Source organism: Hylobates moloch, unplaced genomic scaffold (assembly GCF_009828535.3).
Source record: "Hylobates moloch isolate HMO894 unplaced genomic scaffold, HMol_V3 SCAFFOLD_21, whole genome shotgun sequence".
NCBI lineage: Eukaryota > Metazoa > Chordata > Mammalia > Primates > Hylobatidae > Hylobates > Hylobates moloch.
Genome location: NW_026652296.1, coordinates 13,799,624 through 13,815,558, shown reverse-complemented (window position 1 = coordinate 13,815,558; position 15,935 = coordinate 13,799,624). Strand labels below are relative to the sequence as shown.

The following is a 15,935-nucleotide window of genomic DNA, read 5'->3' as shown; positions in this document are numbered from 1 at the left end:
GAGGCTGAGGCGGGTGGATCACCTGAGGTCAGGCGTTCAAGACCAGCCTGGCCAACATGGTGAAACCCCGTCTTTACTGAAAATACAAAAATTAGCCGGGCGTGGTGGTATGCGCCTGTAATCCCAGCTACTCGGGAGGCTGAGTCAGGAGAATCACTTGAACCCAGGAGGAAGTAGAGTAAAAGCTTTCCCACCAGCTGTTTTTACTTTTTATTCTATGCCAAGCTCTTATGAATGAGAATTCATCAAGCATAGGTGAGAGAATTTAGTCTGGAACTGAGATTCAAGACTCAAGCTGGTTTCCTTTCGTCATAGGACTCCCTAGGACTCAGTCTGCTTGGCTGAAGGATGGTGCTCTGAATAGGCTGCTGGGGAGGCATATTGCTGATGCGATTGCTTATGTAAGCTGAGTGCGGCGGCTCACACCTGTAATCCCAGCACCTCGGGAGGCCAAAGTAGGAGGATCACCTGAACCCAGGAGTTGGAGACCAGCCTGGGCAACAAAGTGAGATGCCTGTCTCTACAAAAAAATAAAAATGAAAACACTAGCCAGGTGTGATGGTGCACACCTGTGGTCCTAGCTACTCAGGAGGCCGAGGCAGGAGGATTGCTTGAGCCCGGGAGGTGGACACCAGGATTTCCTGTGCAACACAACAAGGCCCTCTCTCTATAAAAATAGAATAACTGTTTATGTCTTCCTAAGAGAGTTTTTGGGGGTTTTTTTGTTTGTTAGTTTGTTTTGTTTTGTTTGAGACAAAGTCTCACTCTGTCGCCCAGGCTGGAGTGCAGTGGTGCGATCTCGGCTCACTGCAAACTCTGCCTCCCCGGTTCACGCCATTCTTCTGCCTCAGCCTCCCGAGTAGCTGGGACTACAGGTGCGTGCCACCACGCCCGGCTAATTTTTTGTATTTTTAGTAGAGACAGGGTTTCACTGTGTTAGCCAGGATGGTCTCAATCTCCTGACCTCGTGATCCACCCGCCTCGGCCTCCCAAAGTGCTGGGATTACAGGCGTGAGCCACCATGCCTGGACCCTAAGAGAGTTTTTGGATAAAGCTTTCCGATCAGGGAGTAAAAACAGCACAATGGGTGAAGACGTGGGACATTCCACTGGGAATATAAATTGGACTCACCACTCTGAGGAGTGATATGCAAACGGGTTTTATAGTTTTAAACTGGGGGGCGCAGCAGTTTTTCCTTGGGGTATCACTTCTAGAGAACTCCAGGCACGTGCACCCGAGAAGACCTGCTCCAGTCATTGTAGAATTCGTTATCATAACAACAACGTGGGACCCCTGAGGACTGGACCGGTGAACTGTGGAATAGACATACCTGCAGATACCGTGCAGCAGTGAGAAAGAATAAGCTAGATCTCTGTGTCATGGCATGGTATTTTATTATTAGGGTGAAAAAAGTTCCTGGAACAAGATGTACAAGATCAATAGCGGTAACAACACATTCACAAAACACATTTGCAAAAACAATACTGTGTATTTTAATGAATGTGTGTGGGTGTTTCTGTTTATAAGCTATTTATCCTATTAATTGTGGATACATCTGGTAGTAGGTAGTGCCCCAATGTGGCTCTAATCTTATCTGAAATTTTAAAATGTATTTACAAATGTTTTTAGATGTTATTTGGGTAACCAAAATTTTATTTTAAGAGAGAAAGGGCCATGCGGTTCTTATCTCAGCAGTAGGAGGCACAGGTGGACTAGTTGGTGTCACCCATTAAGAAATTCCTACTAAGTCTGATAGCAAATCTCACTCTGAAATGCCAACTTCAGGGGAGCGGGAACTTGTCTGTCTGGTTGGACACTGTATCCTCAATGTCTGAGACAGTCCCTGGTTCTTTGAAGGCACTTAAAGGACAGGGGAAGGGGAAGGGGAAGAAAGATGAAATCAATTAGTGAAGGAGTAGCAGCTTTGCTCTTTGGTGCGCTACGTAAACAGCATCAGTGATTCTAAATGATGGGCAGCCTGACTCAATGAATGAATCAGTGAATGGCTTTAGTGTGAACCGTGTTCCTGATCCATTTATCTGCCTTCTAGCCTTTGCAAAGGAAACTGAATTTGCCTTATTTATCTGGGGAGATGGTTCCCAACGCATTGCAGCCCTGCCCCGCAACTTCTATTCAATGACACTTCCCCATGTTAAGGGAGACAGGGTAGGGGAGGATGGAGGTGTGGACAGGAGGAGGGATTTGTGATCACATCCTTGTGGCTTGTGGAGTTCTTCCCCAAAGTTGTTGAAGTGACAACAGCCCCTGAATTTCACTGGCTGGACCCACAGCTGATTCCTACTCTAATTTTTCACACTGAACACCTGGGGCGTGATACCCCTATATCAAAACAGAAAGGCAGTCTGCAGTCCCGCAGGCAAGGGGCTGCCCACAGCTCCAGGTAGACATCTTCTAGGGCTTGTGTGCAGCAGGAGAGAGCATGTCTTCTCCAGCAGTTCATCTTGGGCCTCCTGTTGGCCCCAGGTGGCTCATGTGACCACCACCCTGGAGCCAATCACTGTAGACCGAGGAATGGGAGATGCTAATTGCCAGGCTCAGAGCTTGTTAGTAGGGGCAGTCCCAGCCAAGCCAGATGGACTGAGAGTCATGGGGAGACCTAGGGAAATTAAATAACTCACAAACACCTGTAAAAACTGTTACAGTGACTGGTGTGTGTGAGAGAGGGCCATGGGCCTGTGAAAGCTGCAGGAGGGGAATCGCTTGCTCAGGGAGAGCCTGGGGAAATCCTGCCGCAACTGAGGACTCTGCAGGGTGAGCAGGAGGGACTGGAGTTCCAGGCAGAGAGAACAGCATGTGCAAAGGCCCTGTGGCAAGAGGGAGTGTGGAGCGAGAGAAAGGCCAGGGTGCTGGAATCAGACATTGGGCAAGGAGAAGCCAGATCAAGGCTATGTTCGGAACTCTTTGCTTCATCTTAAGAGCAATGGAAAGCCGTCGGAGGTTATAAGCAAGGATGAGGTGAGGGGGACAGGTTCAGATTTATGCTGTCATTTGCTGCACAGAGAACAAACTGGAGGGAGGCCACGGTGGCCCCAGGGAGGTGGGCAGGGGGGGCTGCGGTGGTCTTCCTGGGCAGAGAGGATGGTGGCTTGGACCTGGGCCATGGCCGTGGAGGTGAACTTTATAAGGCCTGGAGATGGATTGGACGTGAAAATTGAAGGAGAGGGAGAAGTAAGAGCAATCCTGAGCTTTTGGTGTGAGCAACTGCCCCCTGAAATGGGGGAAGCCAAATTGGTTTGTGATTCACAGATGTATTTTGAATGGAAATTGAATGAGGCTGGTGGAGGCTGTCAGAGAGGTCCATGTTTGGGCCACAGCTGCTGTCTGTCCAGAAGCCTGTGATTGAAGTCAGCAGGCTTTGATTTCTCAGCCCGTGAAGGATGCTGGGAGTGGCCCTCTCCAAAGTCCCCTTAGCCGACTGGCCATCTGTCCTCTGCATCTAACAGGCAGGGCCACTGTCCTCAGCCAAGGTAGCTGGTGCACTCACGGGGGTGTGGAAAGGTGAGCGGCCCACCCGCCTGGGACCCTCCATCTGCTTTTGATCCCTCCCAGCCTTTGAAGCTGCCCCTGCCCCCACCCTCCAGCTGTCATCTCTCGAGCTCCCCAACTTCTTCCCAGTCCCCAGGGACAGGAGTGGTGACAAGGGTAACAAATGGCACAAGCCGCAGGCAGCAGCAGGCCAAGGAGGCCAGAGGGTGGGGGCTCCTGAATGTCTCTTTCTTCCTGCTCCTTCAGGCTCTCTTCTGAAGTAGCCAGGCTATCAGGGTTTTGCAACAATGCAACAAAGGAAGAATTTTTTTTTTTGTAAATGAATTCCATGCTTTTGCTTCCTTTCCCTTTCCTGCCTTCGTGAAAGGGAAGCTAAGTCTTTCTCCTGCCCCAGATTCCTTGAAGGCTGAGTTCTCTCTTCCTTCCCCTGCATAGAGAATAAGCTGGTCTCCAATTTCAGGTAATTGTGAGGTGGGGAAGAGTGGGGAGACTGTGAAGGAAGCCTTCCCCCCCAAATTGCAGCAGAGCTCAACTCTGCCCCTCAAACCACAGTAGCAACCAATGGTTTCCGGGTGATCCTCATGACAGTTTCAGGTGTCTACCTGGAATGAAACAAATGGTGTGTTTTAAGCCTTTGTCTGTGTGAATGCAAATAATCTCAGCTGCCCTTTGTTGAATACGCACTCACTCATGCCTTCTCTGACTCATTTTTCTCAGAACAACCTGGCGGGGAGGGTAGTATTTTCTCCATCTTATAGAACTGAGGCTCAGATAAGTGAAATAACTTGCCCAAGGTTACACCGCTGATAACGACATAGCTGGGATTTGAACCCCTGGAGCAGAAAACGGGTCTGGTGCTCGGACTGGGTAGCTTGGTAGACTTTAGAGCTGAATAGGCCCTGAGTTGAAATTGTGATCCAGAGCTATTTGCAAGCGGTGGTTAAGAGCACAGATCTGGAGCCAGATCACCTGGTTGAGAATCCTGGCTCTACCACTAACTAGCCAGGTCAATCTCTGAACCTGTCTCTTTATCTCTACCTACTTCATAGGATGAAATGAGCCAGTGCGTGCAGAGAGATTTAAGCCTCAGAGTAAATGCTCTGTAAGTGTGAGCTGTTTTTATTTCTAGTATCTATAAGCTAAGCAATATAATCAGGGCCAGGTTAAGACCTTTAGCAGCCTCAAACACCAGAGACTGGCCTCCCTCCTGCATTGGATTGTCCAATTCAATAATAAAACAGTGTGGTTCATATGCCAAAAAACTCACTGTGTGCTGAAACTTTTTTACAGTTTTGTTTAGTTTTATTTTTTATTGATACATAATAGAGGGACATATTTTCAGGGTGCCTGTGATTGTTTGATGCATTCACATAATGTGTATAGATCAAATCAGCATAATTGGGATTTCATCCCCTTAAATATGTATCTTTTCTTTATGTTAGCATCATTCAAATTACTCTATATTCTAGCTATTTTGAATGTATGATAAACTATTGTTAACTATAGTCACCCTACTGTTCTATTGAACACTAGCTCTTATTCCTTCTAACTGTATATTTGTACCCATTAATCAACCTCTCTTCATCCTCCCCACCACCCTTCCTGGCCTTTAGTAATCACAGTCTACTCTCTATCTTCATGAGATCTACTTTTTTAGCTCCCACATGTGATTGAGAACATGCCATATTTGTCTTTCTGTCCTTGGCTTATTTCACTTAACATAATGACCTCCAATTCCATCCATATTGCTGCAAATGACAGGATTTCATTCTTTTTTATGGCTGAATAATATTCTACTGTATATGCATACCACATTTTCTTTATCCATCCATCAACTGATGGAGTGCACTGACATTTGAAAAGCTTCTTTTTAGATCCTCATGGCAGAAAAGGATAAGTTCACCAAACAGGAATGATTTCACGTTTTCTTGGTGTCTACACTTTGCTCAGACTTAAATCTGTGTTTAGTCGGCCTTTGAGGAAATACAGGACAGATCCTTCTATCTCTCAGCGTGGTTGAGAGAATTAAAAGAGATAAAGTAAATGTGATCAGGAAAATTGCCTGGCATATAATAGGTGCTTGGGAAATGAGAACCATGATTAGAATTTTTGGAAGGGTTTTACTAACTCTGGAAACCGAGTTGCCTTGAGTTGCTTGTTCACATTCCTATACTCTGTGGCTAATAGTTTGCTTCTGCAAGTCACCAGTGCCTGTAGCTGTAGCTGACAGCAAGAAAGAACAATTGTCAGGTTCTCAAGTCAGGGTCATGTTTACTTTGTGAAGATTAATATTTCTGTAGCTTTGGCTTTATTAGTGCTGTTCATTTATTTGCCTCCAAAGGATGGTGTGTTTTGATTGCTATAGGTATTTTAATTGCTATAGGTATTTTAGATTTTGCAGATCTAATTCTAGGTCTAACAGAGCCCTAGAATCAGTCAAGTCCCTTTCTTCATGCACATTAATTTTGGAAAAAATACACTTTTAAATTATATATTGGTGGATTATTTTATCATTATTGTATGTCCCTGTAAATCTCTAATAATGGTTTTTATTTTAAAATCTACTTGGGGTATTGTGTTGTATTCATATTATTGAATCCTTTGAATCTTGGTATGTCTTTATATTTAAAAGGGATCTCTTGTAATAAGCATGTAGTTAGGTTTTTAAAGTCAGTCTGGTGATCTTTGTCTTTCAAGTGTTGTATTTATTCTGTTTGCATTTACTGTAACTAATGTAATATAATACAAACGTACATGAAATGTTTACATTTATTATTATTCTTTAAGTGGTTACCCTAAATATTATAGGATACATTATTGATATATCTAAAAGTTTACTATAAATTAGTACTTTTACCATTTCCAAGAAAATTCAAGGTTCTTAAAACATGTTAATTGTATTTATCTATCCTCCTCCTGCTCACATATTTACCCTTTTATGTTGTTCTTTATCTTTGCTGGATTTTCATGCTTCCAGAACATTCTTTTTTAGTGCAGGTTTACTGATGGCAAACAATCTTAATTTTGTTTGTTTCATTTTGATTTTGTCTTCATTTGGAAGTATTTTTTTGCTGGCATAGAATTCCACAGTGGCAGATGAAATTCCATTGTTTTCTGGTTTCCATCAATTCTGCTGAGAAGCTGCTTCTCAGTCTTATTATACCTTCTTTAAAGATTATGTCTTTTATTCCCCCTCTGACTGCTTTTAAGATTACTTTGTGCACATGTGCAGTTTAACCATCACATACCCAAGAATGCTTTTCTCTGTATTTATCTTTGGGATTCACAGAACTTCTTGATTCCATGACTTGATGTCTGTCTTCCATCTGGGAAGGTCTTCTGTCAGTTTCTCTTTAAATATTGTTTCTGACTTGCTCTCTCTGTCCTCTCCTTCTGTGGCTCCTATTACATGTGTGCTAGATCTTTTACCATGTTCCATGTTTCTTTTATGCTCTTTTAAACCTGTTTTTCAACCTTATTCCTGAGATTTGTTTACTGACTTACCTTCCAGTTCACTAATTCTTTCATCTGCTATGTCCAGTCTATAGTTCAACTGATCTATTGAGTTCTTAATTTTAATTATTTCATTTCTCAGTTCTGTAATTTCCTTTTTTTTTTTTTTGAGATAGAGTTTTGCTTGTGTCACCCAGGCTGGAGTGCAATGGTGCAACCTCCGCCTCCTGGGTTCAAGCAATTCTCCTGCCTTAGCCTCCTGAGTAGCTGAGATTACAGGCACCTGTCACCACAACTGGCTAATTTTTGTATTTTTAGTAGAGATGGGGTTTCACCATGTTGGCCAGGCTTGTCTCAAACTCCTGCTTTGGGTGATCCACCTGCCTTGGCCTCCCAAAGTGCTGGGATTACAGATGTGAGCCACCACGCCTGACCAGTAATTTCCATTTTTAAAGAGCCTAGTTTTTTTAGCAGCATTCTCATCTTAAATCAATTTTTTATTATATTATCACAGTTGCTAGGGACTCCATGTTTGACAACTTCAATAGCTGAATCTCATGTGAGGTTTTTGTTTTTGTCTTGGTTTTTGATCATTTGGTTTTGTCTTTTTGCATGCCTCGTAATTTTGTTATTGTGTATAAAACATTGTGGAGACTCTGGAAGATGATATCTCCCCCAAAAGAAAAGTTTTTCTTCTGGCTATTGATAGTAGAGGCAAATCACTTTGGTCCAATATGGGATCGAGATGACTCAAGGCAGGATCTATTTTGTTTGCCCTTACTCCAAGGAAGTAATCCTTTAGGGTCTCAGTTAAAAGCCTTGAGTATTTTTCAAGGCTCCTCATCCTTATTGGCCACGAATTCCAATTTCTGCCTTCCTGTAATTAGGCAACTGCAAAAAAGCTCTGCTTAATTTCTTGCCTTCATAGCTACCCCTTTTTGCTTGGTTTCTCTGCCTCTCACCGCATCCAGCCTGGGTATGAGCAAATGCCTCAAGGCTAATAACTGTCAACAATATCAGACTCATACCTCTGTGGTTCTCATATTTCTACAATCTTTGCTCCTGTGTCCTAACTACTTTAGTAATCCTGAACTCCAGTTTTTTTCTCCCCAGCTCCATAAGACTGGAAAACTCTAAGCTGTTGCTTTTTTTCTTCTTTGCTTATAAACTGGCAAATGTCTTGAGGGGAAAATTGATAGAGGTCAAACTTGGTCTGTTTTTCATCTCTCTGGGATCTTGTTCCCTCAGGACCTGCCTTGGTTGACTTCCAATCCCTTAAGACAATATTTTATAGCTTTTATTTTTGATCATGATAGTGAGATTGACTAAAAATACAAGCTGTCCCATCATAGTTGGGAGGTGCACTCAGTTGGACAGTTTAATACATATTAGGAAAAATAGCTTATTTTTGTTCAATATAGAGAAAAATTAAACTTTAAACCACATAAAAAGGCAGACTCTAAATGAATTAAAGACAAATATGAAAGGTAAAATTCTAAGTGAATAGTTTAACATGTAGACAAATTTTAAAATCCCAAGAATAGAGAAAGGATTTTTACACCTACAAAAAGAAATTATTAGGTAAATATGTAAGGATTTTTTGTCCTACAAAAGACAATAGAAATAAAGAAAGCAGACAAATGAAAGACTAAGAGAAGAAATTTACAACATTCAAAAAACACAATGGATACCTAGACTCTGTAATGCACTCCAGCAAATCAGTAAGAAAAAAAAAATAGAAAACCCAGTAGAAAAATGGGCAAGCATAAAACATCTGAACAGACAATTTCCAAACATTCATATGGCCCACAATTATGTGAATATATGCTCAAACTCACTAGTAATCCTAGAAATGAAAATCAAAATAACTATGAGTTATTGCTTTCCATGCATCAGTTTGGCAAAAAGTAGAAAGTGGGGCAGTGCCAAGTGTTAGCAGGAAATTGTGAAACTGGAACCCTTATGTACTTCTAGTGGAATCTAGAATGGCACAGGAATTATGAAGAACAATCTGCTAGTACTTGTTCAAGTTCAGTTCACATATACTCCATAACACAGAAATCCTCCACCTTGGATATAAATACATTTTAGGAATGTGTGTGTGTGTGTGTGTGTGTGTGTGTGTGTGTGTGTGTGTGTGTGTGTATGGAGAGATACTGCATTTTAAAAAATGAAGATGAATGGAGATGTTCATTGCAGCATTGTTTATAAGGTGGCTGAGAGATAAAGGCTACCTAGCTGTTCACCACCAGGGCAATGCATAAATTCAGTAGAGTGGGTGTGCAGTATAGAATTATAGCTACAAGCTGATATGCATCCAGTAATATGCACATGTTTAAATCAGTGCAGACTGAAAATAAAAAGCCTTCTAAACAGAGTGAGATATTGTGCACATTATTCATTAAATTAAAACACATGCCACACATAAAACAACATGGCATCATTTATAAGGAAACATTTACGTATTTAATATATCAGAACCATTGTCTAGGGTGTGGAGGAGAATAAGGATAAATGGGAACTTTTAAAAATCTTGTTGGAAGAAAGTGCTGGTTAAAATAAGATTTCCTTCTGTCCTGTCCCTCTCTTCCTCTGCCCCTTCTTTCCTCCCTTCCTCCAACAGATGGTAACTGGATGACGGAATGAACAAGATTCTGTGTTAAGTGCTGTGGAGGAAATAAAGATGATTTCCCCACTGGCTTGGCCTTCAAGAATTTTAGGCAAGGGCCTAAGGTGAATAAACCAGAAGCCTTAGTAGCAATACTCTGTCCCAGAGTTCAAACTCATAAACACATTCCTGCTCTGCTTAAAATCAACAAATGCTGTTTTGGATGTGTAAGAGCGCTTAAGGATGACAGCAACACTCAGTAAAGTAAATAAGCTACGTGACCGAGGCCAGAAGTGTCACACTGCCATCTCTTTCCTTAGCAGGCTTTTCTGATAATACATATGACATAGCTCTCAAACGCAAATGCCTATAGGAACCAGGAGGAAATACAAAGGGAAAAAGAGTGTCAAATGTAAGAGAGTAGGGAGTGGTGGGTACTGTGACAAAATGGAGCCCATATGCCTTGACTTAATTGGGCTGCCGCTGTTCAGTGCCAGCTGGTTGCTGCCATGCAAGAATAAGGAAATACTCTTGTATTTTCAAGAAAAGCCGAAAATCTAAATTTTTATGTGAAATTGTCTCATTTTTAAATATTGGCAACTACCTCAAATATTTTTAAACCCCGGGGAGTAGGGAAAACAATTCATTTTGTTTTTAACCACATTTGGTCAGTTGGCTAACAATTTGCTGCTTCTAATACTCTCATAGCATCTGGATATCTGGAGACTAGTGATATTTTTTAACCTCATTGTTTTTTTTTAACCTTTAATTATTTGTACACACCAAAAAGAATGAAGGGAATGAGTTTAGATAAGATGCAAATTTCTGGCACCTGTAGCCAGATAAAAGATACAACGTGTACCATTTGCTAAGCACCATACAATATGCTTTGATGTATTAGAGGGAGCAAGACACCTAGGCCTCTATCCTGGAGTGCCTGTGGCATTTGAGAAACAAGAAAACAGGCACCCAGGATGCATGTATATGTGGGGACATTTTAGGATTCAACATTTATATAAACATTAGATATATATAATATATATAATGTATATATAATATGTACATATACATTAGATATATAGATATATATCTCCAAGATAAAGATATAAACAATAGAGCTGATTTGTGTGTGTATTAGCCCATTTTGCATTGCTATAAAGGAATACCTGATACTGAGTAATTTATTTTAAAAAGAGGTTTATTTGGCTCACGGTTCTGCAGGTGGTACTAGCATGGCATCAGTATCTGCTCAGCTTCTGGTGAGGCCTTGGGAAGCTTTTACTCATAGTGGAAGGTGGAGGGCCAGCAGGCACATCCCATGGTGACAGAAGGCGCAAGAGAGAAGCCCAGCTCTTTTAAACAACTAGTTCTCCTGTGCGCTAACAGAAATAGAACTCACTCATACCATGGAGAGGACACCAAGCCGTTCATGAGGGATCCATCCCTATGACCCAAACCCCTCCCACTAGCCCCACAACACTGGGGATCACGTCACATTTTAACATGAGAGTTGAAGGGGACAAAGCCCAAACCATATCAGGGTGGGATTCTGTCATCAGATCAAAAAGTCCATATACAGAAAGTACTTCCTATGTGCAAGCCTGAGATAAGGGCTTTCTTATTTAAAAATTATTGTTTCAGGCATACAAAGATGGGTAAAACATACAAAAGTAGGGTACCAAGCATCCTGCTTAACTGATACAGGGGTTGGCAAACTTTTGCTGCCAGATACTAAATACCTTTGGCTCTGCAGGCCACACATGGTCTCTGTTGAAACTACTCTGCTTAACACTGTGGTGTGAAAGTAACCACAGACAGGATAGTAAACCAGTGAGCAGGGCAGTGTTCCAATAAAACTTTACCTGTGGACACTGAAATATGAATTTCGTGTCATTTTCACATATTATGAAATAGTATCCTTCTTTTGATTTTTTTGCAACCGTTTAAAAATGTGAAAGCTGTTCCTGACTCACGGGTCACACAAAAACAGTTGTGGGCTGGATTTGGCTTACGGGCCATAGGTAGTGTCAGCCCCTGAATTAAAACACTACATAGTCTGAGCCCCCCAGGTGCCACTTCCAAAATTACATCCCCTCCTACCCCCGCAGTTAGCCATTCTCTTGAAAACAGTGTTGATCATTCCTGAGTGTAATTTTCTTTTTGTGGAATGCATCTGTGTCCATTAACAGTACAGTTCGTTCCAATCTAAGGATTCAATTAACTACAGATCAAAAATATTCAGGGGGTGGGGTGAGCACAGTGGCTCACGCCCATAATCCCAACACTTTGGGAGGCTGAGGCAGGCAGATCACCTGAGGCCAGGAGTTCAAGGCCAGCCTGGCCAACATGGCAAAACCCCATCTCTACTAAAAATACAAAAATTAGCTGGGTGTGGTGGTGTGCACCTGAAATCCCAGCCACTTGGGAGGCTGAGGTAGGAGAATTGCTTGAACCTGGGAGGCAGAGGTTGCAGTGAGCCAAGATTGCACTACTGTACTCCAGCCTGGAAGACAGAGCAAGACTCCATTTATATATATATATATATATATATATACAGGGGCAAAAAAACAATAAAAAAACAAAAATAAAATAATATATATTTTAAAACAGTGCATATAACAACTGTTTACATCGCATTTACATTGCATTGGACATTATAAGTAATCTAGAGATGATTTAAAGTATACGGGAGGATGCATGTGGGTTATATGCAAATACTCCACCATTTTTTATAAGGGACTTGAGCACCCGCAAATTTTGGTGTCCATGGTGGGAGGCGGGGGTGGGTCTTGGAAACAGCCCTCTTGGGATACTGAGGGGCGGCTGTATTTTTGAACTTTATTTTGAATAAGCATTTAAGTTGCTATTAAAATAGTGCTTTTTTTACATGAATCATCTTTTTTAATCTTCACCGTGACCATTTTCCAGATGAGAAAACTTTTGACTTAGAGCAGTTTGGTAACTTGCACAAAGTAGTGGGTAGCACACTGGGATTTGAATTCGCAACCTTTTTACAATGGGATCTGAGTTTATAAGCACCACACCACCGATCGCTACGTTGTGTTTCATTAGCAGAATAATGACTGATCTTGCCAAAGATGACCTTGTGATAACTATGTGCTCACAATAAATTTAGCCTTTCTCTGAAGACAACTGTGGATTAAATGTTACTGGTTGTAGTTTAGACCTTGGAAAATTGCTACGCCATGTACAGTGGTGTGTGCGTTAACCAGAAACCTCATTTTCTAAACCCAGTGGGTGGGAATTTATTAATATTTATTTTGAGACAGGGTCTCACTCTGTCACAGAGGCTGGAATGCAGTGGCACATTCACAGCTCACCGCACCCTCCATCTCCCCTGGCTCAGGTGATCCTCCCACCTCAGCCTCTTGAGTAGCTGGGACTACAGGCATATGCCACCATGCCCAGCTAACTTTGTTGTATTTTTCTGTAAAGATAGGGTTTCGCCATGTTGCCTAGGCTGGTCTTGAATTCCTGGGCTCAAGTGATCTGCCCACCTCGGCCTCCCAAAGTGCTGGAATTGAAGGTGTGAGCCACTGCGCCTGGCCAGAATTTAGAAGGAGTGACTGCCAACATGGTGCAAGGATTGGAAATGTTTTCAATTAAAAAATGAGAAAGACCAAAGGAGACTTCATCCCTACTCTCCCCTGCCCACCCCCCATAACATATTATAAAGATCATGGGTAATTCAGGAGCCAGTATGTTCTCTCTTGGTCAGGTCCACAGTGATGAGCTGTGGAGTGTTGCCACCTAGAGAGTTGTTAATGACACTTACACCTTTTGAGCTTTTCTCCGTCCATGCAAGTAGTACCGTGTTTGTTTGTTTGTTTGTTTGTTTGTTTTGAGATGGAGTCTCATTCTGTTGTGAGGCTGGAGTGCAGTGGCGCAATCTCGACTCGCTGCAACCTCTGCCTCCTGGGTTCAAGCGATTCTCCTGCCTCAGCCTCCCGAGTAGCTGGAACTACAGGCATACGCCACCACGCCCAACTAATTTTTGTATTTTTGTTAGTAGAGATGGCATTTCACCATGTTGGCCAGGATGGTCTCGATCTCTTGACCTCGTGATCCAACCGCCTCGTCGTCCCAAAGTGCTGGGATTACAGGCATGAGCCACCACGCCCGGCCTGTTTTTCTCTCTTAACCGCAGTCAACTCCATGTTCTCCCCAAGCCTCTGGCTTTTGGAAATCTAAATCCAAACGCTCCCTCTCTGCCTATCTGTCTCTTCCTCAGCTGGGAAGTTGCCCTAGTTTGCTCTGGCTCATTTATATGACATTGAAAAGAGACCAAAATATAATTTTTCTAATGGCAAAATACAGCAAGAAGGAGGGGAATGTTTTAATCAACTGGGTGTATTCTCCAGTGGGGAGCAAGAACTTCATTTTAATTTCTCATTTCCCTTTGATGAAAAGTTTAGTGAATTTTTATCATGTAGAATTTATAAGAAGGCTGGGTTTAGGTAATCAGCTTTAATATTTATACTCTTAGGGAAAGAAATAGGAATCATTAGTAAGCATGCATAATTAATGAATAAATTATATTTCCCTTTGTTTTCTTTCAGGTACAAGGAAATGCTAGAACTAGTGATCTCACCCAGCCTCACTGTAAACAGCGACTGTCTGGATAAACTGAAGTTTAACCGTGCTGACGCCGCTGTGTGGACTCTGAGTGACAGAGAAGGTAGGCTTCCTGCTGTGAGTTTGGGTCAACAGGTGTGGTGGTCCTAGGTCACCGTGAGAATATTGTAAGCGACGGACACGCATCCTTTCCAAAGTACTGTCCTTAGGACAATTTTTCCCCCTGCCATTTAAATGCTTGCCTCTGAACCAAAACTTTGGCGTGCATCTCTAACAATTCTGTCTCATCGTTAGAGGTAAAAATGTGCTCGTTTGTGTCTTGAACTTCCTTTCTTGGTCTCCAATTCCAAGAAATGCTGACACCACCACAGATGATAGTCACTCTGGGGCGTGTCCCAGGCCCAGCCCTTGGATGTGTTTTGCAGTGTCTGTTTCCGGCTCTGAGCTCTGTCCTCTCTACTCTGCTCTGCCATCCCCTTGTCCAAGCAGGCGTCTTGCTTACAGGGGTTTGACATTAGGACAAGAACTCGTCTGCCTCTTTCTTTCAGGTCGGGTTGGAGTCAAGGAAGCAGAGAAGAATTAAAGTTGTTTAAAAAAAGTATTGGCAAATGATGCAGTCGAACTAGTTTTCACTAGAACAATTCCAGCTATTGTTTGTTCTGTTTCGGATCTGTCAGCCTTCCTGGTAGAGCTTGGAGTTAGCAACAGGCATTAAGCTATTATGTTTAACCATTGGGCTTAACCCTTTCTTTGGCCAGCTTTGGGATTTGCTGCTGTTGTCCTGAGACCCCCTCGTTGTTTTTCCTTCATTATCTGTTTGACACCAGCTCATGGGGCACAAATGCTATGTAACTGTCATGGGAAACCAAAGTGACATGTGTCTAGTGAAATATAACATCACAAGGAATTGGCTTTGAAGCCAGTCCAGGCTTCCATGAGTAATTATTGCTGTCAGCAAGACAATGACATTTCTCCTTGCATGCCGGTTACAGAGCTAGAACTGCACTGATGAAAGTACCACCAAGTGGCTTGGGCTCTCATGCCAGTACTGGATGGTGAAGAACACACCCTCATTCTTCCTGGCACTTTGGACCATGCGTGTAAACCGCCCTGGGGCCTTTGAGAGTTTGAGAAAATTTACTGAGCCCCGTTCAAAGACATTCATCATTTTCTTTCCAAATAGAGACACAAGTCAACTTCAGTAGAGACACAAGTCAGCTGTCTTCATTTGAGAGCTGGTAGTAACAGGAAAGGGCATAGGCTGCTGAGGGGGGAATCCCAGCCCCACTGCTTCTCAGCCAAATGATCTCAGGCAAACTGTTTAACTTTTCTGAGCCTCAGTTTTCTCACCTGTCAAATGGGGGCATAATGGCATACTTCATAGGGTGCTGACTGCAAGAAGGAAGTGAGGTGATGGGATGTAAAGTGTCTGGCACACCTTGGGGGCGTGGTGCATGGTTAAATGTACCATTCCATTGTCGCTCTCCTCTGAACCAAATAACCACAGTAAATTCAAAACCATGGTTGCACACAGGGCAGCCCACAGCCACATCTGGCCCTGGAGTTTGTCTTTGTTTGGTTTACACTGTGTTTTAAGTAAAAGTGAATTTGTAAAAATTGGGAGCATTCACATAAAAATCTGGAGTTCTGGTTTGTTTTAAAAGGCTGAAGGCTGGCTGGGAGTGGTGGCTCACACTTGTAATCCCAGCACTTTGGGAAGCCGAGGCAGGCAGATCACGAGGTCAGGAGTTCAAGACCAGCCTGACCAACA

General features: G+C 42.6%; 1 protein-coding gene across 1 annotated transcript in view; it reads left to right on the top strand.

Annotated features, from left to right (window-relative positions):
- Positions 1-15,935, top strand: part of EYA2 (EYA transcriptional coactivator and phosphatase 2) — a 293,839-nt gene that overhangs the window by 80,982 nt on the left and 196,922 nt on the right. Inside the window, exon 2 of the mRNA XM_032142563.2 lies at positions 14,149-14,267. Within this exon, the coding sequence (XP_031998454.1) occupies positions 14,159-14,267 (109 nt within the window). The 5' untranslated portion in view covers positions 14,149-14,158. The remainder of the gene's footprint in view (positions 1-14,148; positions 14,268-15,935) is intronic.